Source organism: Tetrao urogallus (assembly GCF_951394365.1).
Source record: "Tetrao urogallus genome assembly, chromosome: 9".
Lineage (NCBI taxonomy): Eukaryota > Metazoa > Chordata > Aves > Galliformes > Phasianidae > Tetrao > Tetrao urogallus.
In genome coordinates, this window is record NC_136822.1 from 548,214 (window position 1) to 574,447 (window position 26,234).

The window sequence follows — 26,234 nt, forward strand, 5'->3', positions numbered from 1 at the left end:
CGTTCAGGGGGCCACTGCCAAGCTGTGTAGCTAATGTTCAGTGGCCTTAATTCAGGGATGTGTGGCCCAAATTGCTCAGGTCCATGAAACGCACGTGGTAGGAGTCTTATTCTTTATTTTCTTTAGGTAAACGTGGAAGTTTATTTCCAAATTCAGCATCTGAATGTATTAACATAAAGACAGCTTAATTTTGGCCAAGGTCTGAGTGTCTCTTCAATTTATCTCTAACAGAAATCTTGCAAGTATGTACTTGCTGACTTCCTCGATGTGTTCTCAGAGTTTCCGTCAGTCTCTGTTCTAGGGACGTCCTTTGTCATTTGCTGCTTTTGCACTGTTGAAAGAAGTTGGGTTTTTTTCCCCATGTCTAGCCATTCTAGGGTTTTTGCCATACATTTATCATTTCTTTCCAAATTGCAGTCTGGACGTGAAGATTTCCAGCCTCTATCAATACTTCCTGATCACTGAGTGTTTAATTTCTCAATCTGCAGTGGCATTATTGTATGTAGCTAGTTGCAAGCGTGACACAAGAGTTTTCCCATACAAGGCTGCATGCTCAGGCAGACGTGCCATGGTCGTCTTCTCTGGGAGCGAGGCGATAGGTTTCCCAAGGCACAGAGTAGCAGAAATAGGAATTTTGAGGGAAGAAATCCTTGTCTATGGCTGCATCTGACCAACACGCACAAGTCAGGCTTATGTTGACCCCAAATGTGAACTTGGAACAGAGAGAGCTGGAGGAACTGGTTCCAGCGAAAATGAAGTATTCCTAAAATATCAGTGATAGAAAGAATGGAATTGTGGAATAAAGCAAGTGAATTTGAATAATAGATACATTGCATACAAGAGATATGTCAGAGTGTAGTACTTAAAATCTCACAGAAAAGGACCATTATACTGAGGGTATTCCAATTTCTAAGATGTTACGTAGTGTCACGGAGAGCCCAGCCCAGCGACACTGTGCCTTGTATTTCAGTGCTGTGCTCTAAGGAAGGAAGGGTCACTGCATCTGGAGGTGGGACCTTGAACACGAACCCAAGTTCAGCGCCAGGTTAGCAGGGCTCCAGGGCAGAAGCAGCTTATTATTTAATGAGCAGCATAAAGCAACAGGATTACAAATAGGGAATGTGGTTTTAATTAATTCGTTGCTGTGTTTCTGGGAAGACTGGGTGGTCTTGACCATTCATTCTCTAGGCTATGCTTACCTAAAGCAGCCTGCTCTGCTCGGGGTCAGTCCTAACCACACAGGTTCAAGATCCTTTTGTGGCTTCCTTCTTTTGTGTGTTTGCCTCATCTGCTGTCCTGGGCTAAAAGCTTCAACGTGCCAGGCCTGAACTCACAGCACCTTCCTCAAGGCTGGCTGCAGGGTCCTGCTGGCATTACCGCAGCTCCCCCAGCATTCTCTGAATAAATCCCTTATTTGTTCTTTAGAGTAGCAGCAGGCTTTTATGCTCCATTTGTAGAGCATGTAAGCTTGGTGGTGTTTTGCCCAGGACTTGGCCTTCTAGCTGCTATTAAAAGTCTGACTTGAGCTCTTTGTGAGTAATAAATAACTTGCCCGTGTTTTCTGTAACAGTTTTTAATTTACAGATGAATATATTAGTAACTTCATATTTGGATTTTTAAATAATTAATTCAAGTTCAACACAGTTGGAATGAAAGGGAGGCAGCTGAACGCTACATGATTTTTGCACCTCACACTGGGCGTTTAGAGATGAGGGCTGGCTTTGGGCCATTGCAGGCTTCTCTGGGGACCAGAGGAGTGAGTTGCTCACAGATCAGAGTGCATCCCTGACCTCAATGTGTGTCCCTGGCAGTCCAGGAGTGAACCTGGTGCTGTGGAGGTGGGTGGAGGGATGGGCACTGATCCTTTGTGCTCTGGGCCATGTCACAGTCTAATGAAGCATAGCTCTCTGATTTCAACATGTAACAAGTCCACAGCAAACAGCTCCACTTCTCTTACCCATGGCAGCATCTGTTCAGATCTCTCCTAGTAAAAACTTTTAGAAAGCAAGGATTTCAGTTCCATTCTGGAATAAATCCTCACATTCCTGAAGATACTTGCATGGGCTGTTGCTAAAATGAAAAAGAACCTCGTAGTCCTCCCCCATATTTATTCTCCCAACGTAGCTGTGGAGAACCAGCAGGTTCCTGTGCAGGCTGGGAAGGGGCAGGCAGAAAACCTCTAATTTGCTACAGCTACACAGCAGACAAGGCTGAGGAAGGGACTCCACCTCCAGGAACACCAGCCAGGAGCTGCACTGCAGGTGGGGTGTCCTCAGCACATGGAGAGGAGAGAGCTGCAGCAGTACAGCCTTGTGTTTGGTAGCTGCTTCAGGGGGAGCCTGCAGTTGGCAGTGTTCGTCATCTCACTCATTATGAAGCCATTACACCACAGTCACAACTCTGAATTGCAGCTAATAGATTTTCATTTTGTTTTCCCAGTTAAGTCATGTTTGATAAATGCAGAAATGCGTAGGGAGCAGCTTATCTCAAGTAGGCAGTTTCTTTTTAAATGGGCAGCTTGGGTGTGAATTGCATGAAGATTTTTTGAATGTAAAAAGGGATTCTGTAACGAGTGTCTGCAGGTATTAGGTGGTGAACTCAAAGTGTCCACTTGTTGAGTACAACTCCCATAGGTTTTAGGCATCTGTTAGCTTGCAGCTGCTCAAGATAAACATGATTTTATAAGCATGCGTATACACACCTGTATGTGTATATGTGCAAAAATTTTGTCATGTTAGATGTGCAATTCTTTGTATTGCTGTCCGTGTTGTCTTAAAGACTGGCTTAAATTAATCTGAAGAAAATTCTTTTGTAGGAAGTAAACAAAATTCCATTACCTGCTTCTCTCCAGACGAATGCATACAGATGTCATTTGTTTAATTCATTATCTGTACCTTTGAGTTTAAGCGGTGCAAGCCAATTTGTTCATAGCCTAACAGTGGTCTGGGAAGTACCAGTGCATGGTGGTGGCAGTGCATGGTACGTTCCTGCCCCAGGTTGTTCATTTCAGAATTCCTCTGGAGCAGTTTTCAGCATGCTTGGCTGGGACATTGAAGTCATTCTTTTTCCCGTCCAGAGAATTTTTTTGCCATAATAAAGCAGCATTCTCGAAAATGCTGAAGCTGAGCCAGCCTCCCAAGGCTACCCCAGGAAACTTTGTCAACATTTTCAAACTTGGAAGCCAGACTACAAGCCATGCAAATATGCATTTTAGGGCCAGACTTTCAAATGCATTTTATAGCTACAGATAGGAGAACTTCTGAGAGTACCCATGCAAATCCTACTCTGGCACCTTCTGGCAACCGAGGAACATGAAATCATAAAGAAGAAATTTTCTTTCTGTTATTTCAGGTAGCACTTCTCCCAGAGGTGAAATGTACCGCATCTCAGGAGCTGACTTGGCTAAAAGGGGAAGGCCAGCCCAGGTGATGCACACGGCAATGGGCACGAGCCCTCCCTCCGCTACCAAGCACCATTCCCAGCTAGGACACTTGACAAGTATGCAAAGCCAGGCCTCGCGTGTCTGTCCTGGCCCCGTGCCCAATGCTGTGTGCATAAGGCAGTTCTTTGAATGCCTGTAACTGGATCAAACTGCCGAAGTGTTCGTCACAGCTACCACTCAGCAACAGTCACCCTATTGTTGGTGACTCGTCTGTGCCCCCTTTTTCCTTTTGCCACCCTCCACCTTTGTCCCTTCCATTTGCCTTCTGGGTCTCCTGTTCTCACTCCAGTGCTGCCCTGTGCTCTTTCCCAGGGTTTTCTTTCAGTTCTTTCCTCTGCCGCTGCCACTGATTTCTTGCTGTAGCTTGGTCTGCTGTGCTTCCTGCTGCTGGATGAGTTTGAAAGTGCGTCTCCCGTTCTCCAGGCTTCGGCCATCCCGTGCTGCCATCACTCATACCCTTGTTTGTGTTCTCCATTCAGTTGTTCCCTTACCCCTGTTCCCAAGGTTCAGTCTTCTGTTATGTCTGCAAGCGTTCTGCTTTCGTCTTTCCCTCCCCATTGCTGACTGCTACTGCAACTGCAGCCCAGCCCCAGGCTGACCTTCACCCAGTCCAACTCAGACATATAAAACAAAATTAGCCAGTATTGCATAATTCGATAAACAAGCCAGCCAGCAGATCCTGTAAACTGCAAGCTGTGCACCTACAGTAACATGACCTCAGACCATTAAAATCATGTACTTTGCATCTGGTTTAGGATTTGTATAAAATGTTGTACAGAGAGACTTTATTAGAGCTTAGTAAACCAAAAGCTGGTATTGGATTTCCATCTGTCAGGAGTTATTAGATTGAATGTGCCACAGGGGTTAAGAAGAAAGAATTAGAAGTTTGAAACAATGTTTGTTGAAACTGCTGATGAATTATACAAATCCACACTGTTTATCATACTGCTGTCATCTTCGTAATGCAAAATGATGAGGGAAAATACACTCAGTGTAGAATCTCACGTCAAGAAAAAAATTGATTATGCAACTAAACTGTTCTTGGCAATGTTTTACCACAGCAAGATGTAAACAAAATATCAGTGTGACGACATTGCTATCAATTTCAGAGAGCTCTCACTTACCTGGAAGCTTCTGCAGTCACTGCCAGTAACCCACATTGCAGTGTTCTTACATGGAAAATGGTGTGTTTTAATTCAGGGAGATTATACAGAAATTCTGGTGGCTGCTTTCAGCAGGTTCCTCAGCTGAAGTTATATTTCTTTGTAGTTGTGATGATAAAAGTGAACAATAGCTGCACTGTCTGTGCCATACAATTTCTTCACTTCAAACCGACTGCATGAGCCTGCAAAAGGGAGCTGTTTCCCAAGGCAGCTAGCCGAGTCAGCTACTGCATTTCTGCCAGATTTGTGACTGAACTCTGAACTGCTATTTTCTAAGTCACTAGAGACCAGCTAAGAGAGGTGATCCATTACAGATGTTTTGTTGGCTTGCCCTATTTCAAAATGTATGGGCCCAGTGCAGGGAGATGCTGAGCCAAGGCCTCTCAGGACAGACTGCTACAGCAGTGTATGTAGTAGCATGGCAGGCATGGTGCACGTGCCATTCAGTCACCGTGAGAATGGGTGCTTGAAAACTAGTTGGCAAGTGTCTTTCAGCTGAACCCAGTGGACGTTTAAAACTGGCTTGAAACAAGCTGTCCGGTGCTTCTGTTCCTTCCCACACACAAACCAGGCACTAGCTTACTAACTTTTGATGGGAGAGCAGTTAAATGCCTTTCATTTCTGTGTAGCAGAAATACAAAACAGAAGTAAGCACGTCTGAGAGTTATATTTAAATAAATATCTGCTGCCAAGGGAAGCACTTACTTTCTTTTTGTTTGCTAAGTGTCGCTGGCACTCTGAGATGGACATTGAAGCCCAACACAAGCTGTTTCTGCTCAGGCTGTCCATGCTGTCACCTTGCTGCTGATGCTGGTTGTACCAAACAGATGAAGGAATCTATGGTCAGGAGCCTCATATTGTCTCCTTCCTAGACTGGGTGGCTGAGATCCTTTTCCAGCTCCCCTACAGAAATATAGCAAAGTTTCAGCTGCATCAGGAAATCAAACCACCTGCTGTCATTCAGAGTCTCATAACCCCAGTATAGAAAAGCCTTTCAACTGCTGAGTTCCATTCTCTTTGCACAGGCTTTTCCAGAGTCCTGACGGTTATATGGAGGCATCTCCAGCAGCGCAGCATGGGTGGGCAGCTGGGTGGGTGCTCCTGGTGGCCCTCAAGTACTGTGACAATTGCCAGCACACAAGTTGTCTTAGTGGAAGCTGATGCTTTACAAAAACAGCCAATATTCAGAAGAGCAAAAAAAGGAAAAAAGGAAAGCATTGTGTGCACCTCTTCAATGTTAATAGAATTGAAGTACTGACTTGAAGAGTTTGGTGCAGTAAGGATTTTAATTAAAGTATGCTTTCTTCAATAATGTGCTATAGATAAAATCAAGTCTCTTAGACAGCTTCAGTAAAGAAATGTTTCCCATAGTATTTGGAGATATGTGGTGGAATTCTCTTTGATTTTAGTGCGGATGTAACCCTTAATTTATTTTTCTTTCTTTCAGTATGTCTCTAAAAAATAAATTTTGAAGGAATTTTCTGTTGCCTTCATCCGTTTATTCAAGTTTATCACTTCTTTGATGTCTTTTACAACAAATAATCAAAATCATGAGATTTCTGGTGCATTGGCAAATGCTTACTTTCAGTTATTAATTATTCCAGAGATTAGACTTGCCAGCTAGCAGGTCTGCTTGTATATACTAAATGTGCTGCAATAACATTTTCCTGTATAATATGAGCCCAACAAGACTTTAAAAAAATGAAGTTTCAATATGCCAAACTTTTCACATATCCTGGAAGTTTATGAAGTTGATAGAAACTGTACTGAGTTTTCTTTCTGGCGTTGAAGAAGCCCCCCTTCCATCTCTCTATGGTGTGGAATTACAGAAGCTGTCCCGTTAGCTGAGAAAACCAGCCCTTTGATCAAGTGCTAACAAGAAGAAGTTGAGTGGGGATTCAGTCAGATAGCACTCTTACTGGGCGGCCATTGATGCAAACTTCAGCAATGCCTCCTGTGCTCTCTGTTTTATTTTCTTAGAGAGGAAAAAGAGCACTTCCTGTGTTAGTTCATAGAAATCCTTCAGGGACAGTTGGTCAGGATTAATCTCTTTCCCACGGACAGGATGTAGGACATGCTTGCAGAACTATACCGACCCATCACTGCAGTGTATCTACATCCATCAGTTACAAAGTGTCTCTGCAACCCCCTGAAGCAGGTAAATTCCCTCCCCACTTGCACAGTGCTGGGAGTGGGGCTCAGGGGAGCCAAGATTGGGCTGTCTGTGACACCGGGAGCTCTGTGTGCTCCTGTCCCCGCAGTCCCTGAGCTGGAATGCCTACAGGTCACTGGCAGACACTGGAGAGACCCAGCAGGTCTCCTGTAGTCTCTAATGAAGTGTTCACCAAATCAGCATTTAGACTTTATTTTAATGGCACTGTGTAGTCATATAGTTAAGCAGAACAACTCACTCCCAGTTCCATATGTTAGCGACCATCCAGAGCTCCGGACTCCCGATCTCAATACATGACAGTCTAAAGGGGCTGGAGCAGAAACTTGCCTTTAGGTGTTTAACTGTTGGTCCAAAGCAGCTCTGGCTGTATGCAGGGCTCGTTCTCCATATTTGGCAGGAGTACATGCTTGCAAGAGAGCTCATTTCCTTTGGGGCAGTGCTGTGTTTTGCCTTCAGTCTGATTTTCTAGGGAAGTGTCAGAAGGTTTGCAGTTTATGCACGTGTTGTATGGCTCTGACAGTGTGTCCATACTGCTACTGGAGGTGTCATTTTTATAAGTCCATTTATTGCACAGTATGCATTAGAATTTGCTTCATAGTTTGGCATTTGCATAGACACTGCTAGCCGTGTTCCAGGGCTTCTGTTCTCCAAGCAGAGAGCTCCTCTTCAGGGGAGTGCAGTCAAATGGCAGCAGGAATAGCGTGCAGGACAGGAAGCAGTGTGCCATGCCAGCTGTGACTGCAGCCCTGTTAGTCTTCCATCCTCAGCTCTATCTGCTCCTGCAGTGCTGCACTGTGCAAGGGATCCAGCACAGCACGCAGTGTTAAGCTGTCAGCAGTTAGCAATGTGCACGTCGCGTTCTGCTGCTGCAATGACACATCATTCCCTTCATCTCTGAGGTTTGATGACACTACTATTTCAAATGCCAGTGAGTTTTTGTGTCCTTTCAAATAAAAAAGGCATATTTGAACTACCAGAGAGGAAACGGTTGGTGTCAAGTCAAAATACTGATAAGTTTGTTTCTAATGAATGCTACTCATCCAGCCAAGTTTGCTCCAGAAGGAGATGGCAGATTCAGGACTGAATATAATCCCTGCTATCAAAAGATAATTACGAGAGCAAATACCTGTCTGTATTCGTTTTCAGCTAGGTGCTGAGCAGAAAATGCCACCGTGCAAAATGCTGGATAGGAAATAGAGAGGACTTCAGTATTTCATAACATATTTTCTTAGAGGTGATAAAAATGAAAGACAAACCGTTTGCTTTTACAGATTTTTTCACTTTGGGCCAAACAAAAAAAAGCATTTCAGATTCAAATTGCATCATTGATGGAGGTGGATAAGCAGGTAGCAGCAGAGGTTCTTAACATGGTTTATGGTGATTTTTGTTTTGTCTCCCTGAACTTTCAGTCCTTTGGCCCTTTGTAAGAGGTGAAGGCCAGAAGGAGTGCTGGGCATCCCTGCACCCCAGTTCTGTGTGTGGAACAGCTGTGCTGGGCACAGGGTTCTGCTGGGCATCATTTGATGCATGCGCTCCTCCATGGGCCCAGTCTTTTCCTTCCTAGCATCACAGTTATCTTTGAAGAAGAATTAAGTGCAATGGAGTTTTTACAGGGGAGTTCTGAAGGCTTATTTCCCCACAGGGAATCTTTTGTGCAGTTACAATGACTAGTTCCAGAGGAAAAAAAAAGAATGTGTCAAAACTCTTTTAGGGATTTTGAGATTCGATTAAAGGACTGTGTTCCTCTGTGCTCTTTTTTTTTTTTTTTTTTGTACTTATGCATAACAAAATATGATCCCCACCAGAGCACATAGAGAAGTTGCTGGTTACAAGCAAAAAGTGCCTTCAGCTTTCCTCTCAACAATGCTGTTAACTTCGTGCAAGACAGAGGCCCTTATTTTTCCCCAGATTATTCCAGGCACTTCTCCAGTATAAATAAGAGTAAGTAATTCATATCCTGACATGTCAGAAATGTTTAGGGAAAGATTTTTCCCATCAAGCTACTTGGTTTGTGCATTGGGCTGCACTCTGTTCCCTGCTCTGTGGCTTGTGTCTTGTCACCAGGAGGAAGAGCTGCTTCCCTGCCCAGCCACTGGCTAGAAGCAAGCAGAAGACTATCTAGAGGATAGGGTCAGGTACCATGAGACCTTCTGTAATTCCTTTGGTTTGGGAGTGGGGAAAAAGCTTCTGATGCAGTCATACGGTGTGCAACCATCCAACTGCACATCTGTGCTGAGAGGCAGCCTGAGCATTGCTTGCCATGGACGTGCTTCCTCCACATCCCACATCTGAATTCTGGGCACTTTCCATCGGATATGGAAGGGCAGAGAGCTGCCACTCCAGCTGGGACAAAGCAGGCACAGTACAGGTACCTCCCTGTCACCTGGCAGGGCACAGCTGGAGGTGGGCAGCCAATCTTGGGTCCCAACAGCAGCCTGCCTGCGGGGCTGTACGCCTGCAGAGCTTCTGAACAGCCCCCAGCCTGCCTCACTTCTGCCGCTGCTCAATGCGTGTGCTCAGCCGAGGAGTGACTGCCAGCCTTGCTTCCTGAAAGTGCTGACAAATCCAGTAGCCAGAGAAACTAGAGCAAAGGGGACGGCAGCAATACCTTGATCTGTTCATTTGATTTATATTGAAATGGGTTTATAATGTCCATAAATTATTACTTTTCCAAGAGATACGCAAACGAGTAAAATAGACTGCTCTGCATGCTCCCACACATCCTAAAGCTGTGTTTGTACATGTGCAAATGAATTCCTTCACCTCCCTTAGCCAACGGCAGCCATAAGGGCCCAGTGGCTGCGCAGTGTGGCAGTCCCACCCATAGCGTGTGTGCATGGAGAAGCCCACTCCATTCACTTCCCTATCGAGCAGACCCTGATGGGAGGTTCCCTGTAGGTCTTAACCACCTTTTACCTTCTCAACCAGATGGTGCTTACATTTCTGTGTACTGATCAGTCAGACCGTGTGTCTCAGATGCAAGATGAGTGCAAAGGTTTCACATTCAGGCACACTCTCTTGAGGTCTCTGAGCAAGAACTTTGCATACCAGCAGAGCTGCCTGTGCCAGCACAGCCCATCACAGGGAAAGGCTAAGCTGAAAAGAAGTGAGTATTAGCAAGTAAGGGAATAGGGGAAAGTGCAAAGACAACAGTAATATTAAACATGTACCAAATGGCCTTAAAATGTTCATTGCTTTGTATAGTGAGTCAGGCATAAAGTTATCTGAATGTGACCATTGCATGTAACCTGAGGATGATAACCCTCAAGATGTAGCAAGCAAGCAGAGCAGGTTACTCCCTCTCTCTGTGTTTGCAGACTGCATTTGCTGTGTATGTTGCATGGGAATCTCCAGATGCTGAGGCATATGTTGTCAGTGGGTACCTTCACTTCTTAGAGGGAGGTCAGGTGGCCCTGTGACTTCTTACAGAAATGAAGAATTTCGGAATTAAATAATAACTGCCTGCAGTAAGCCTGAAGTGTTTCAGGAACATGAAATCATTTGTCTCCATTGTAGGAAGTACTAAAAAACCACCAATCACACATCAAATACCAATCTCATCCATCCTTCTTTGTTACATCAGATAGGAAACTTCCAGAGGCTGCACGATTTGGGGGAGGATATTTCAATGCCTGTTTGCTGACAGCCTTCCCCAGTATATCACTGCTTTTGGTACTTCCTACTGCGCTTCACATCAGCAGAAACTGATATACTTGTATATACATCTGATCTTTTTTCTTCCAAGAACTGTAACATCATTCAGCATTCAACTCATCCCTTATGAGTTTGATGTCCATCCTGTGCTTACCCAGATCTACCTTTCAGTTTTGCTGCTCACCAGGTAAACAAAATAAATGATTGTTTGTGGGCCAGATATTCCCGGTTCTCTGTAACTCATGACATGATTGTGCTTTAGAAGTTAGAGCAGGTATCATTAAATACTGTAGAACTGTGAACTGTACAACCCCTCATTAAATACTGTGGGCCAGGAGTCATGATCCACATGTGAGGTACTAATCTGAAATCCAGCATAATATTATTTATGCAATTTGTGTTGATTTGGGGATAAGGCAAATTACTTGTCAGTAAATATCTGGATTTAGAATGAATTGACATCTGCCTACGTCAGCCTGGGGACTGAAGGATGCAGATGTATTGCTGACTCAGTGTAATTGCAGATTTCCTCTGTGACCACCACCTACATCATTTTTGCCTCTTTATTGTCTCAGTTATCTGATCTGAAAAATGGGAACAACACTTCTAGGAGTGCTGCCACATTTATTGTTTGTAACATCTGTTAGGACTCTGGAACGAAGTTGTTGTCACTTCTTCCATTTGTTTTAATGGAATTAGTGTCAAGACGGCAATGCTTTGATATGAGAACTCCCATAATCCCTCAGTATCTGCTTTAGGAGGCCAAAATATTTGGCAGCTGCCAAAATGGTTTTCCACCCGCCCAGGTCTTTTCTCTTTAACACATGTTTTATAGTGCTGAGTAACTGTATTCATTTCAGCTTATGTCATCTTGGATGTTTCTTTTCCTCAGGCCAGACTGAAACACCCCAGCTCACGGTGAGTGGAACCAGGTTCCATAAGCAGTCTCACTGATTTCAGAAGGACTTTCACTCACACGTTGTTCTGTTCATTGTTGAGAAAGGGAACAAATACTGCAGCCTGGCCCTGTGCAGTGAAAGCAACATAACGGGGGGGGGGGGGGGGGGGTAAAGAGTAGGAATTGCAGAGACAAGGAAACCTTTCATGAAAAAAAGATGCAAAGAAACTGTGATTCATCTGAATGCCTTAACTCTAAAGAAGAGCTTTGACTGGCAAATGATAGAATATAGTATAGAAGCTGGCATCTGTAGTAAGGCAGAATTTAGAAATCTCATTCTAAATAAGACCATAAATTGTGTTCTCTACCATAAATTTTACCCAAACAGTTTGAATTCAACTGAAGTATGACTTTAGCCACTAAATAATTCTAGGATTTAAGGGATGTGGTGCTTCTGGGAGGGAAGCAGGGGCTTGCTTGGTCTTGTAGCATTCATTTTTCAATCATGTTCTACAGGCAGACCTTTTAGAAATCATGTGGTGCACCAGCAGCACAGCTTCAGAGCTATTGAAGAAGAGCACTCTTGCACCTGAGTTAAAAGATTAAAGCCTGAAAATGATGTAAACCTGGAAATGTTTGTGCATCTGCTAATCTGCTGCAGGCTTTCTGTCCCCATGCCCACCCCAGCTGTGTGTCCCTGTTGTGCCATCCAGCTGGTGCTGCAGGGCAGCAGTGGGCCACGCTGGGTGCACACGTGGTGCTGAAGATCTGCTTTCCCCCAGCTATCTTGCTACCTGAACCAAAAAGAAGCTTGTTAATGGTGGAAATGGGAAAAAAAATACTGTAGTGATTGCTGCCGCTGGCCTGTTCTTGGTGCGGTGGTGTGGGCTGGGGATTCTCCCTGGTGTGCACCCAAGTGAAGCTGCCACAGATGCTGACCTTGCTGAAACAAGTTGTGTTCAGTCATCTCCATGCCAGCTGCTGTATCGTGCCTTGGTAGCAGCTACACTGGAACCCAGTTAGGCAGAGCATGGCTGCTCCTGTCACTTGGCAGAGTGCTGCCTGGAAACCTGAACAACTGTTCTGCCACAGCACCGCTGTTGGGTTTGCTCTGAGGAGCATTTCAAGGGCTCAGTTTTAGTGGGCGTTAGTTGGACATTTTGCCTGAAAATAAGACAGCTTACTTATACACCCCCTTGGAAAAAGCTTAGGCTGATGTTTGCAATTGCCCATTTCCTGTTATTTGATCTGTGAAGAAAGTAAGGTGGTGGAAGTTAAACAATCTAAATCTCGTGCCTGCTTTATCATTTCCAAAGCTTTACCACTCCGAGTCCCCAGTTGAAGTAGTCGTGTCTGCAGTCTGGGAGGAGAGGGAAGAGGGCGTTTCCTTTTCAACGTGTACACAAAATTTGGTAATGATTTTTTACCAGGCTGCCACTGCTTGCTCTGCTTTCGTTTTCAGCAGACTCTCATAGAAGAGAAGAAATAAAGCATCAGTGGTGTTCAAATTGGCACGCAAGTCACGCTTTGGGTCACATTTGGGATTTTCCAACATCTTGAAATTTTCCTGGATAGCAGCTGAAGCAGAGAATAAGCTCTTGGTATAGTCCATAAGCATATTTAGTTGTTTGATGGCTTTAAGGCAAGCTCAGGTTTTAGTTATACCAAAATCAGTCCAGTTCCAATAATCTTTCCCTAGAACAACATATTATTTATTATACGGGAGACAAAGCTCAAATAATTCATATGTTTTCTTTAGCATGAAAAAAAAATTGAGACTGGTTAGCTACTGCATATTGCTACCTTTTAAACTGCTGCAGGTCCATAACCCATACCTTATGCAGAAAGACATTTGTTGTTTCTCTAGTTAGAGGGTAAAAGAGCATGATTTAATTGTAATTACATAGAAAAAAATAGGAAATTGAATGTCTTAAGGAAAACCACAAGGAGAAAAATAAAAATCTGGCATGTGAGCTTAAGGAGAAGAGCAGCCCATGGACTTGTGAGGTCTTACAGCTATCATCTCTCCCTCGGGTTACAGCTGTGCAGGATAAGGTGCTCAGAAAATAAAAAAAACACGCAACAGCAGAGCCTCCAAATCTGATGTGCTGGAGGTGCCGGTGACACACAGTGCATCCAGCCACATGCCCAGCCCATTCCTTGCTAGGGAATTCGGGAGCTGAGCCTTTCAATCCACTCTCCTTGGCAGTAATCCAGGATTACTGAGGCTTTGAAAAGCAGGATTGTTCTGAAAAGGAGGTGGCAGTCCCAGCTAGCCATTTGCAGGGGTATTGCACATCCACCGTCTCCTTGTAACACGGGGCCACGTGTGCACACGCAGCACAGCCAGAGCTCTTTTCACTGCCTGAGCGCTGGAATGAATGCCAGAGAATTAGAAGGAACTGGCCAGCCTTCAAGATTTCTTCACAGAGACTTCTGAATCAGCTCCTGTGCTCTGTACTCTCATGTCTGTGAGTCTGGTAATTTGCTCTACTTTATGTATGCTCTGTTCAACATACAGATTGGCTTTTTTCTTTCTGTGGTAGTTCCTCTCACTTTGCCAGCACCTTGCCATTTGCAGCTTTAATGCCTATTGACAGCATTTTGTCAGCCCTAGCTGTCGATGCATATTCCTTTTCTAAGAAATTGTTCACCCTCAGTTTTTATAGATAGCTACAGATTTCATCACAGACTGATTGAATAGTTTGTTTTCGTTTGCTTTTCACGTGGAATAGATTCAACAAATGAATAGATCATTGGAAGATTGAAAACAGAGATGAGGAAGCTTTTCTATTGTATACCAAAGCCATTCCTGTGCGTCTAGCCTGGTTTGTATTACCTTCAATGAGGGAGTTTTGCAGCTCCCTGGGCAGCTCTAGCGCTGTGCTCAGCCCCAGCACACACACCCAAAGGTTACTTTCTTCTACTGTTGATAACACTTTGCTTCCCCAAACTCAGTCATAGTGAGCAACGAACCTGTCAGTAAAGCTCCAGTTACTAATTTATAAGTTAACCAATTTGTTTCTGCCTTTATAGTGGAGACTGGCACAAATGCAGAAGAGAGCCAGCCTCAGCCCCTACTGGATTCATCCTCACACAAACTAGACTCCTGACCCTTAGTATTTTCCAAAAAAACTGTTTTTAGCGTAGCATTGGAAAGCTCTGTCATCCCACAGCCTTTTTTTCATTTACCATTATTGTCAGAACTGAACTGCTTCTTGATATTTGGTGAGGTGCCATGATTTCTTGCAGAGGAACAGATGTGATTTCTTCTCCCACGCCACGGCTGGAAATGAATGCTCTGAGTGTTGCCAACTCTCATCTCACAGTATCTTCCTCTTCACAGAACAGCTGTGTCAGAACCTACGGATTGTTGTGGCTCAGTGACATAGCACGGGAGTAGCTATGTTTCCCATTAAACAGATTATCATGACTTCCTTTAAGCTCTGAAGATGCCATTAGTTAGCATTGCTTAAGCGTGCCAAGTCAGTGACGGAATGGCACTCTTTAATGCATATGCCAACACAAATCAGTTGATCACAGTTCTGCTAAAAGAATGGCCAGAAATCCTTCAGTCTTATTGCTTTGAATGTTCTTGATCTCAATTTGCAACTGGATGGGTACAAATCTAAGGCATTTCTAGTTCAACATTTGATTGCAGCTTTGCTATATAGATTGTAACTTGTTAACTGCTCCAGATACCAGTAAATGTTGGGTTTGAATTAAATCTAAATCACCCACCGTTGTTTATTACTGTCCTTTATAAGGTAAATGTCTTCCCATGTTTGATTTACTATTAGTCTTGATTTGACAGTAGTCAGGAATCCCTCATTCAAGATAGCTACCCTATGATCCTTGGCTAGACCCGCATAAATTACTGTTAATGTTTTAAAGTGCCCAAGCAGGTTAGTAAAGAGACTGGAGGTTGCAAATATGTTCTGAGCTCCTTGTGCTTTTTATAGGAACTGGTTAATAGCTCAGAGAACAGCACTCATCCAGCAGTGATTAGAAAGACTCCTCCATTCACACTACACTGTCTCTGCCAGTGTGGGAAACTATCACCTCTTCTTTGTAACACACCAGTCTTTATGAACTTTACTTCAGATCTCTAACCTATCCTTAAATTAGGTCACTTTTTCCCCAGCTCACTCAGTAGGCAACCCTTTTTCCATCAGCTGGCTCCAATTATGTGATCCTCATGTGCTATCTCTGACTAAATGCTCTTTGAAGTTGGAAAGTCGAAAGATGCCCTTGGTAAGCTACTTTGATTCAATTGCTTCAAACAGAGAGATTGCTGTTGAGATACAAAGGTTAATTTCACCCATCTCAACTCAAGTTAAACAAGGATTTAATGAAGTGCAACAGATGCTGAGTATACTGCTCCCGATATCCCTGTTTTTCCAAATTCTTTACCCAAATTCTTTATCTTGATGATGTTTTCTAGCAAACTATATGTTGGTTGACCTAGATTTTTGTAAGATCACAGAAGCCAGGGATGAGCCTACTGAGAGCAATCTAAGATGTTTAGTATGCTTTGAAAAATATTAACTGCTTGCTTTAATTCCTCAGTGGGAGACCAGCATTCCTAGCACATGCTGAACACTGTGAGGAATTGTCCTATACCTAGCGTGACAGACGTGCAGCCAAGCACGTGGCCAAGCCCAAAGAAGTGTTTGTGCTGTTTCTGTTTTGGCTTTGACTGAAGTCTGACTCAAGGGCAGGATCAGCACTGCAGAGGCAGAGAACCAGGGCTCAAGCCCTTACCCCAAGAAGAATACACAACATGGCATATATCATTTATCAATCTATCATCCATCAGTGATTGGAAAGACTGTATCAATTAAAAATACAGAGTCTTTTATTAAAAAGGAAACCCCTTCATAATCCCAAGTGTATAACTGACTTGCAGATTGGATCTTCCAGAATACTGGTGCCATAGCAAGTGCAAGGCAAAGGCCTATGATGTCAGTGATACGCTGCGTAAGTAGACTGTGACAGTCAAATTTACAGCAAAATTCTATTACATCAATATTGAATCTGCATGCAGAATACAGTTTGCTAAGCTTTAACATCCAAATGCTGTAGCATAGCAGCCCCTGAGAACAGGTTCACGTCAGAGATGTTAATTGTTCCCAAACATTGGGCAAGTAATCTGCATTTTGAAGAGGCTGTATATGGGCATTTCCATAATTTATGTTTTACAAAGTCCACTGATGCATATTTGCATAATAGACCACAACAGTGCCAGCAGATCCATTGCAGCACATGGTGTCAGCTTTCATGATGTTCCAGTGGGTTTTTCCCTTTATTGGAGCTCTTATGACACAAAGAACTTGTCAATAACTGATACATCTCAAAGAGAAGACTGAGTGCCTGTCAAAGCTTCTTTGGCTGGATTGGCAGCACACACAAATCAAGCTACATGTGCAGTCACCTAACAAATGTTTTGCATATATCCATGCCTATTCTGTGCATAGAAACAAGTGAAGATAATTTATATATTTACTGTATTTAGGGTCTTAGCTGACCTAGATAGAGCAGTCCATTGCTTCTCTTGGAGTCTCCCATCACACTTCACTCACTTGCAGCAATATCCTGATGCTTTCAGGCTTTCCAAATTCTTCCTGCTTAAAAACTTAAGTTATTTTCTCATCACCACTCTCAGCACCTGGTCACAATCCAGTGGAGAGGTGCTGCAGGTGCCAAGAGTAGGTCTTTGGCAAACACTGGCCTTATTACTAGTCCCATCTGGGCAGCCAAGCTTGAGCACATCTGTATAGAGAAGCCAGCTGAAAGCTTGAGGTCTTTGAATCCCAATGCAATATTTATCACTCTCAAAATGCCATGGTTGATTTTTTTTTTCATTTTCATGATGGAATGAATACCTTAAGGAGTTAGATGTGTGGGATTGTGGCCAGAAGTGATTCTTCCGCATGGCTAAATAGGAGAGACAAGTGGTTTCCACTTTGTCACTGCTTACCAACGTAAAGTTCAGCAACACTGTAAATCTGGGAAAGGGAGAAGGTTTATAGCCTTCAGTATGTCATGTACCACACTGGGCTAAGCTAAACTCAGTGCTGCTACTTTTGATGTAGATGTTTCTCATTAAATTGGCAGGAACATTTCACCTCACTCACTTGGGACAGAAGCAGGGAATGGAATCAGTGCCAGCCCTGGACAGGAATTTCCTTCCCTTAATTTGATGCACAGGCTGAGTGTAGTCTTCTGCATGTGCTAGCAGATTCTGCTTCGTTTTGTAAGACATTTTATTAGAAAAGTTTGGTATTTTTACCCTTGGTTGTGTATCTCCTTCACATTTGTGTCTTTGTGGATATTCTTTATTCTGCTAAATGTGATAAGGGTTCATCAGTTTCTCTGCATGCTATTAATAAAATAATGCTTTTAAGCCTTCAGTATTTTTACATGAAACATGTTCTTCTGCAGATATTCAGTAGAGTGATGGCTCTAATCATCCTCTCTGTCAATAACTGTCAGCTGTGATAGAGCTGGGGATCTGGTTGACTGGATAAACCTAGCAATGTGAAATAGAGGATATGCATGCTGAATATTTGCCACATTAGAAAAGAAGAAAAGACTAATTTAAACTTGCCATACCAGAGGCAAAGCAAGTCTAATGCCGTGATATTTTCCATTGCTGCTCTTGGTGGTAGGTCTAAAATTATTAATCTAGGATATTGTACCATCATTTTTCATTTTATTTCACTCACCACTGAAATGAAAGGTTGGAAAGACTCAAATATTTCCTACCAGCTTACTTAATGACCAGAGCTATCCATTGCCATTATAGCTGATCTTTGCTTCTCATTCACATTAAGAGAAATCAGATGATGTGTGGATTGATGTGATTTCAGTGTCTATTCCATAATTAAATATCAATTATGATTATATCCCATTAGAATGTCTCTAGAAGATTATTCATATAAGGTTCTGTTTGTGCTGAAGAAATAGCAGAAATACAAGAAACACTTGAAACCTTCACCGCTGCCATTGTTAATGTGAAGGAAATGGGAACCCAATCACTTAAAAATCTTACCAAAGGAATTATGTCTGACAGTGTTTCTAAGAGAGCAATGGAAGAAGTGGAATAATTTGACTGACTTTCAAAGAGTGAGGAATGATGAGAGAACATCATGTTTGCAGGGAGAAAAGAACCCCTGAAATGTGTTGTGGAAGTGTTTGCAGTTGGCTTTTTGCAGTTGTCTTGCTGGAAGTTAGTGCCTTGTTTCTGGTTATTATGTTCTGGGACTTAGTTGGGCTGCTTAAAATGTACGTGTTGAATCCATCCTGCCTTGCAAAAGCAACTATGAGCTGAAAGACCTTGAGTCACCAAGCTCTTTGGTGGGAGGGGAATTCCATGGTTTACTTTCCGCTTCCCATTCCTTACAAATACATCTGCTGATGCTGAAATTGGAGAGCATGGATCTCATCTCCCTGCCCTCCACAGCATCTCTTGGGGAGGGAGTTTCAGACCTCACTCAGAAGCAGAGACCAATTCCTCGTGTCTCTTCTTTTTGCTTACCAAATTTGTATACTGGTACTTAATTTGAATAATTCCTTCCAGTATATTTTGGTCCAGTTTGCCCTAGGGTAGACCTAGGTGCAGAGAGCTCATGTTAATGTTGCAGAGCCTGTTTCAGTCTCAGACCCCTTATCTGACTGGGTGATGCAAAGGAGGCCTGGGTTCGCGCACCCCTCCTGAATCAGCCATGAGAAGGATTTGAACCCAGTTGCCTTACACCATGATTTCAACTGCTGTCCTTGTTTGCTGATGGTAGTCTGCTCTCCTACCTTCTGGTGTGACCCGCAGGCCCTTGCTGATGAGGGCTGGCCGAGAGGAGCACTGGTGTCCTTCCTCCACCTCCACCCAGTGCCAAAGAGCTCTCAGCTCCCTGGGCCTGGGTGCACGATCAGCAGCAGGAACAGTCATGGCTTCTGGGGAGGAGAACAGAAGCACCTGGGGAACTGTGCCCCTGTGGTGCAACAACTGCAGAGAGGATGCTCTGAGAACCTCAGTGGTGCAGAAATACTTGGCTCTGGCAGCCACGCTGCCATGCACAGAGTTCTCGGTGCATTGGTGTGGCTCGTGCACCAGCTGTAGTACGCTCAAACCTGGCCATCCTCTCAAGCCGTGTGACTCTTCCTCATCTTGTGCTTGGAGAAACTGTCATGGGTGCTTGTCTGATTCGTGTTTTCAGCAGAGGGAGAAGCTGCTGTTCAGATATAGGCCTCGGGGTGGAGTGACATATGCTGGTGGGTAATATATTTATTCTGGTGGCATCAACTTTGCTTCAAGTTAAGCTGTTATGTTCAGATCCTTGCTGTAAGTTGAACTTACTTTGCTGTAAGTGTAAGATCATATCCAACCTTTTTGTAAAATGGAGCTTTGTCTGCTTAGAGCTGTAGACCTAAATTAAAATTACAGTTATAAATGTCAATTGCAGATGCAATTAGCAGCTTATGAAAAGGCTGGATATTCGTTACATGTAAATTTTAAAGCAGGTAAAGATGCAGTTTCCCCTTAAGGGAAAGAGCTCCTACAATACATACTCTTTCTTTTCTCAAGAAGAGGAGTTGTCTGGGGGAGAGGAGCTGGGATGGCTTTAAATGTTTTGTACTCCCTTTCAAAATAAGTTTATGTTTTCCTCATATACAATTTAATTAAGCCTTCAATTTGACCTTTGTATTGAGCAATAAAAGTCGACTGGGAAAGATGTGGGCAGAATGAGAACACAAAGCACGCCCCGCATCAGCCAGTGTGAGAACTGTTTCTGTAACCAGAACTAATGAGATCATCAGGACAAAAGCAACAGCCAAAGCATTTTCAATTATTACTAATATTTTTCTTCCTTGAGCCAGTTTATATTTTTCTTAATTACACAGCTTTGAGCTGTGGCGTGATATTTAGCAGATGCCTTCGGCACTTGGCGTGCTGATCACTTGCACACTCCAGACTGGCAGGGGTACCTAATCTTTGAAGTCTAGAGTGCACATTCATCTTCAGCTATAAAGGTCAGTCCTGCATTCCTCGCATCCCCCCAAACTCCCATTAAGTTTAATAGGAGTTTTGAGCACATGAGGCATGCAGTATCAGGATCACTCTCCGTCTTCTGGATATTACCAGTGAGGCATGTACAGAATTTCTAAACATAACTAATTAATTGCACCACACAGTGATGGCAGAAAGCTGTCACAGAGCTTTTTAGTTGTTTCTTTCATTACAAGAAAGTTACGATAAAAGTTCAACAGATTTACTGGGAACATCATGTTTCACAGATACTTCCATGCTGTGTCTGAGGATATCATGTCAGCTGTGCTGCAGTATGTATGAGGTATCTGGCAAGCGAAACAAGCTTAAGCATACAACCACAAACATGTGCCTGGGACTAGACTAAAAACAGATGTTTCCAGGAAATGTAAAAGATGTTTGACATGTTTTAAGTCTATACTTTCAGCTTGTCTGCATTTGAATAAGTCTTATATTAATACAAACAAAATGACGAAACCTTTTCTTGCCAGTGACTGACAGATTAATGGAACTATTGCTGAATCACACAAGGTTTGTTAGGTTAGATTATTTCTTCTCTAGAAAAAGATGGAGTGTTCTGTTTTGACATATACCATTCTAGGGGCTGAGGCACTTATACATGCAGGTTTACTTTTCAGCCCTCAGAACAAAGCATACATATTATTATGGCTCATGAAAATCGTGCAGGGTTTGCTATGGTAGCTGTATATCAAAAGCCAAGCAAATATAGTTATGGGTTTCTTACACTAGTACAGCTAAGATTTATTTTCATTTATTTATATTTTGGATTTCCATATATATAGACAACAGATCGTTTGTGAATGGGGAGGGAGTTGCCACTTAATCTAAGTGTGGCTTCCAGGCATCTGACACCTCAAATTGTCTTGCAGTTGTTCCTGACTCTTCTTTATTGTATTTTTTTTTTCATTCTTACCTTTGACTCTTTTTTATAACTGTAGCTCCTGAAAGTCCCAGGCAGTGTTATTTCTTGAGGAGGGTGGCGAAGGTTCTTCTTACCCTGGAGAATTTAAACTCAGAATGCACAAAGTGTTTGAGAAATAAAGTAATTCACTTGCTGTCCTACAGGGAGGAAGTGATCTGCCACAGATCCCACTTCTCTTCCAGTCTCCTTAAAAAGAGAAACAGAATGACTGCAGAGCTAAAACTAAACAGACTGATTGACCTGCATAATCTTCACTCGTGTTATGTAGCAGACAGTGGCAAATCCCACGTTTTGACAGTTGTATCATGAGTTCATCACACGCTGGGAGTTCTCACATTCCGATTTCCACAGTGTTCCAGTTTCCATGTCTGCTGCAGCTGTAACTGGAAATAATTAGTGCTGATCTTAATGTCAGGATAATAGATTATTTGGAAATTGCTGTTACATTTTATGGTGACAGCATTGTTTTGCAATTTCAGAGTTCCTTCCTTTGAACACGTAGAAGTAATTTCAGCTTTTGCTACCAGAGGTGATAAAAAGCTAGTAATAACACTGCAGCATCTACTGTAATTTAAGCACCAGTTCCACCAAGTTGCACCTTGTTTTAATTTTCTCCCAGTCTTGTCTGCCAAAACCAAGCCTATGATCAAAGTGAAATCAAGCAGCAGAGCTACAAGGTTGGGAGTGAAGTAAGGACTGACCAGTTCACTTTAGACCTGTGTCTCATTGTAACCATCAGGAGACATTCAAACCAGGAATTAATTTGTCATTGTAGATGCTGACATTCAGTCTTTTCAAAGCAGAGTGTTTGCAGGAAAGTCTAGGAAGAAATGTATGGGTCTGGCTTGATGTAATTAGAATCATAGTCATAGAATCCTTAGAGTTGGAAGGAACCTCTGAAAGCCATCTAGCCCAAGTGCCCTGCACTGCACAGGGACACCACAGCTGGATCAGGTTGCCCAGGGTTTGATCAGCCTGGCCTTGAAAGTCTCCATGGATGGGGCACCCACCACGACACTATGTAACCTGTTCAGAGCCTCACCACCCTCACTGTAAAAGACTTTTTTCTATATATCCACCCTAAACCTACCTCCCTGAGATTGAATCCTTTTCCCCTTGTCCTGTCACCCCAGACCCTGCTAAAGAGTCTGTCCCCTTCTTTTAGGGAAGAAGACTTCGTCACACTGACCATTTGCAATCACAGAGAGGACCGAGCTCCAGTCAAATCAAGAGAAGGCCAAAATCAGAGAAGTTTTTTCCTTTCTTTTTAAGCTGATGAGCTTATTTGTCCCTTGGCAGGACAATAGGAAGCCTCTACAGATGTTTAAGTAGGCTTTACTGATGCTGTTCATTAGCGAGCAATAGCATGTGAGTGCACCAATCAATAGTTTGATAATTCCTACCAGTGCCAGGGCAGCCAACTGCAAAAGGTTTAGGCTAGAGAGGCGTAACTAATGTCTGGGCTGCCAATATTGCTGACCTCGTGTCAGCTAACTTGGTAATAACCTAAAAAAATAATACCCACATGATTTTTCCACTGTATCATGACTGGCTGAGATTAAGGTGTGCTGTAGTGTGTGACTCACCAAATGTGTTTGGAAGGTGTATTCAGTCCTCACTGCAGGGGAGGTTTCCCACACCTAAATTGGATGGCAATGACAGGTTTGTCTCCCTTTTATCCTGGCTAGTCTCTTTGAGGAATGGCATTGATTCACAGAAGTATTTGTGAGAAGTTCAGTGCCAGCACATGCATTACTGGGTAGCAATCTGCAGTTGCATTGTTGAGGTGAAAATAATCCTAAATGATCTAAACACTGAGGTCAAGTAATTTTAATTATGTGTTTTGTTAATGTTGTCAAGCTGTGAATTTAACTACAGTTAATGCAGATGAAAGATCAGTTAAGGAATGGGACTCAGTCCCTTGGACTCACAGAGCTGCGCTCTGCACTCACAGTGGTCCTGGTGCCTAAGGGGACTTGGGCCATCTTCGCTGACCACAGCAGACTTAGGCCCTGGCAGGGGTCCTGGGTGGCTGTTCATGGGGGCTGCTGGGCAGCCAGCTGCCAGCACTGAGTATCCCTTCTGGCAGGGTTTGAGTGTTCATGCTTGAAGCCTGGATAAGGGAAAGCACAGGTGCTGTGTTGTGATTGCTGCGTAGTGTAGTACAGATCTTAAAACACATGTTATTAGAAGTATATGCTTCTATTAACATAAATTGTGAATATATCACATGAGAAAAGTAAGTGTAGAATGAAGTTCACATACCAAGGTCCATAGGCCATCTATATAAGGTTAGCTAGTCTTCAAAGATTTAAACTCCATTTCTGGAAAGAAATGGGGTGATGATGGTAAGAAAGCTCCCAGCAATGGAGAGAGCTTTTACTTGGGAAGCACAAAGCTTCAAAATGCAGAAGGTAAACAGAACAGACTGAAGCTGGGGCTTCTGTTTTATGAAGTCATGATTTGTGGGGTTGATTCTTGGGTATTGAACCATCTGGGGTTCACTTTGTTGAGACTGGAGTTTCATTTCTGTGCTACTCTTCACACTGACACTTTAATTACCATACTATCTCTTTGCCTTTTGAATGTCAGTAGTAGACTGAATGTAACCAGCCCTGACTCTGAGAAAAAGGTTTGAGAGAAAAACTCATTTAACTCTGAGTATCTCAGACAAAAGCCTGGAGTGAGTAAGCAGCTGGAACTCTTAACAAACTGGAAAAGGACATGAAATCTTTGCTGAAATTTGTGACTTAAAAACTGAATATGGGATTGAAAAAGATGCTGAATTGGGTTAGGACTAGGACTATTCTTATTTATTTATTTTTAAGCAGATTGCTAATTAGAGTCCTACGTCAGAATTGTCCGTCAGAGAAGCACTCTGCTGTAAAGACAAAGAGAGAATTCAGAGTTAAGTCCCTTCCATGTAAAGGATAAAGGCAGAATTTTCTAATGTATTATTTAATGCTTGTTATGTAGTGCATTAAGCAATCACTGAGAGGAAAGCTCTTAAAAACCAACGGCTTCTCTGATAGCATTAAATCTTACCTTAGATTTTTTGGTTAGGTCAATATTAAGAAAATAAATGAATTAATACATTTCAGTCTGCCCGATTTATAGAGGCCAATCAAGTTACAATGCTGGACATGGCCAAGTGAAAGAGGGGAATAGATTTACCTGAGTGAGGTCTTAATTTAATCAGCTGGCCCCAGAGAGCTGAAGTCAGCAGACTGAGATGATATAAGAGGCAGCAGAGAAGCAGCTCATTTCCCACAGTCAGAAAGGAAAATGACAGTGATGGAAAGGAGTCTAGGCAGTGTCAGAGCACACCTACTCCCATGATTTATCCTTAATTTACTTTAATGACAGTCTGAAGGTTGTCCTTTTTTTTTTAAAGTGTCCTCAGAATAGTGGTATTTCCTAAATATTTACAGCGTGCTTTTTCTCCTCCCCCCTTCTGTTAGCTCCATTGCAAGCTGGAATTGAGGAACATTTTGCCATAGCAATTTGGAACAGAATGGCAAGCTGCCTTTTTCCCACTGCATTCCTTGCCAGCTGTGTCCCTTCTCTGCAGTAAGCCTTGAATCAGGTTTAGAAATCACAGGATCCTCTGGGTCACTGTTGATGCAGGTTTCAGCTGGGCAAAGGATGATTCATAGCATCTGGTGTGGTGCAACGTTGTGGCTTTAGGAGAAAAACAATGTGGGTAACAGCAATCTTTTAGTTGTTGCTGAGCAGTGCTGCACAGAGCTGAGGGCACTTCAGTTTTCAGCTTCATGTGCTGCCCTGCCAGTGAGGAGCTGTGAGGGGACAGAGCTGGGACAGCTGCCCTCAGGGATATTCCATACTGTATGGTGGCACGTGGAAAAACTATGAAACTGGGGTGAGTTGACTGAGAAGGCTGCCTCTGATTAGGGACTGTCTGGGCATTGGTCAGCAAATGGTGACCAAGAATGAGAAGCTTGAGCACTTTCTTTGTAAATAAATATATTTATATTTCCATGTATATATGGAACACTGGGGAAGGGGAAGCAGTGAGCAAAAGGCTGTGTGGTGTTCAGCTGCTTGACATTATGATAAAATGGAAGAATTCGTTGCATTTCTTTTACTGTTTATACTGGCAAGAACAATGTGTGCTTTCCTAATACAATAGCTCATTTTTATTATCAAGTGGGTTTATTGATGGTTGGTCAGAACTACTGATATGCAGACAATGATCTCAGATTGCATTTACATGTCTGGAATACTTTCTGCCTTTCTAGTTTCTACCAAGAACTTGCTTCTCTGATTCAGAGGGGGGTTCTATTTGTTTGTTTTTTAATTATGAGATTGGGCTGTTGTTGAATTTGCATGACAAAATTACACTTTTTGCTTTATGTGTGTATGTGCATTGCATTCATTAGTATCACAAAAAAAAAAAAAAAAAAAAAAATTTGTAGCTTGGACCTGAACAATTATTGTTAATTTATCAGTTCTTGCAGGTAAGAATTCGGTTATATGCCAGACACTTAGGTTATGCTTTTGCAGATCATGTCATCATTAGAGGAAGTGCTGATTTTTTGCACAATGCCAGAGAAGGACGCAATGGCAGTAAGATCGCAGTGATGCTTGCAAAGATAACTGGAGACTTTTACCAATTGTTTTCTCATTTGAAAAGTCTGTGTTTTTGCAAGAACAGACTACTGATACTAGTTTCTTGCACATCTAATCCTTTACATACAAGGTGTCCCAAACTGCCCCAAAATGCATGTGGAGGGATGGAAAATAAATAAATAAATAAAAAACATGCAACTGTTCCATATCTTAGTGGTGAAACAAAAAACAAACAAACAAAAAAAACCAAACCTGTATTTACTAGGGAAAATTACCGAACAAAACTCAAAGCGTTTTCTCTTTGTGGCCACTTTATTTGTCCACA

General features: G+C 42.8%; 1 protein-coding gene across 1 annotated transcript in view; it reads left to right on the forward strand.

The window, feature by feature from the left end:
• Positions 1 to 26,234, forward strand: part of LOC306949634 (glypican-5-like) — a gene marked incomplete at both ends in the record, with an annotated part of 362,433 nt that overhangs the window by 335,486 nt on the left and 713 nt on the right. The window contains 1 exon segment of the mRNA XM_079539627.1: positions 971 to 1,045. Coding sequence (XP_079395753.1) covers positions 971 to 1,045 — 75 coding nt within the window.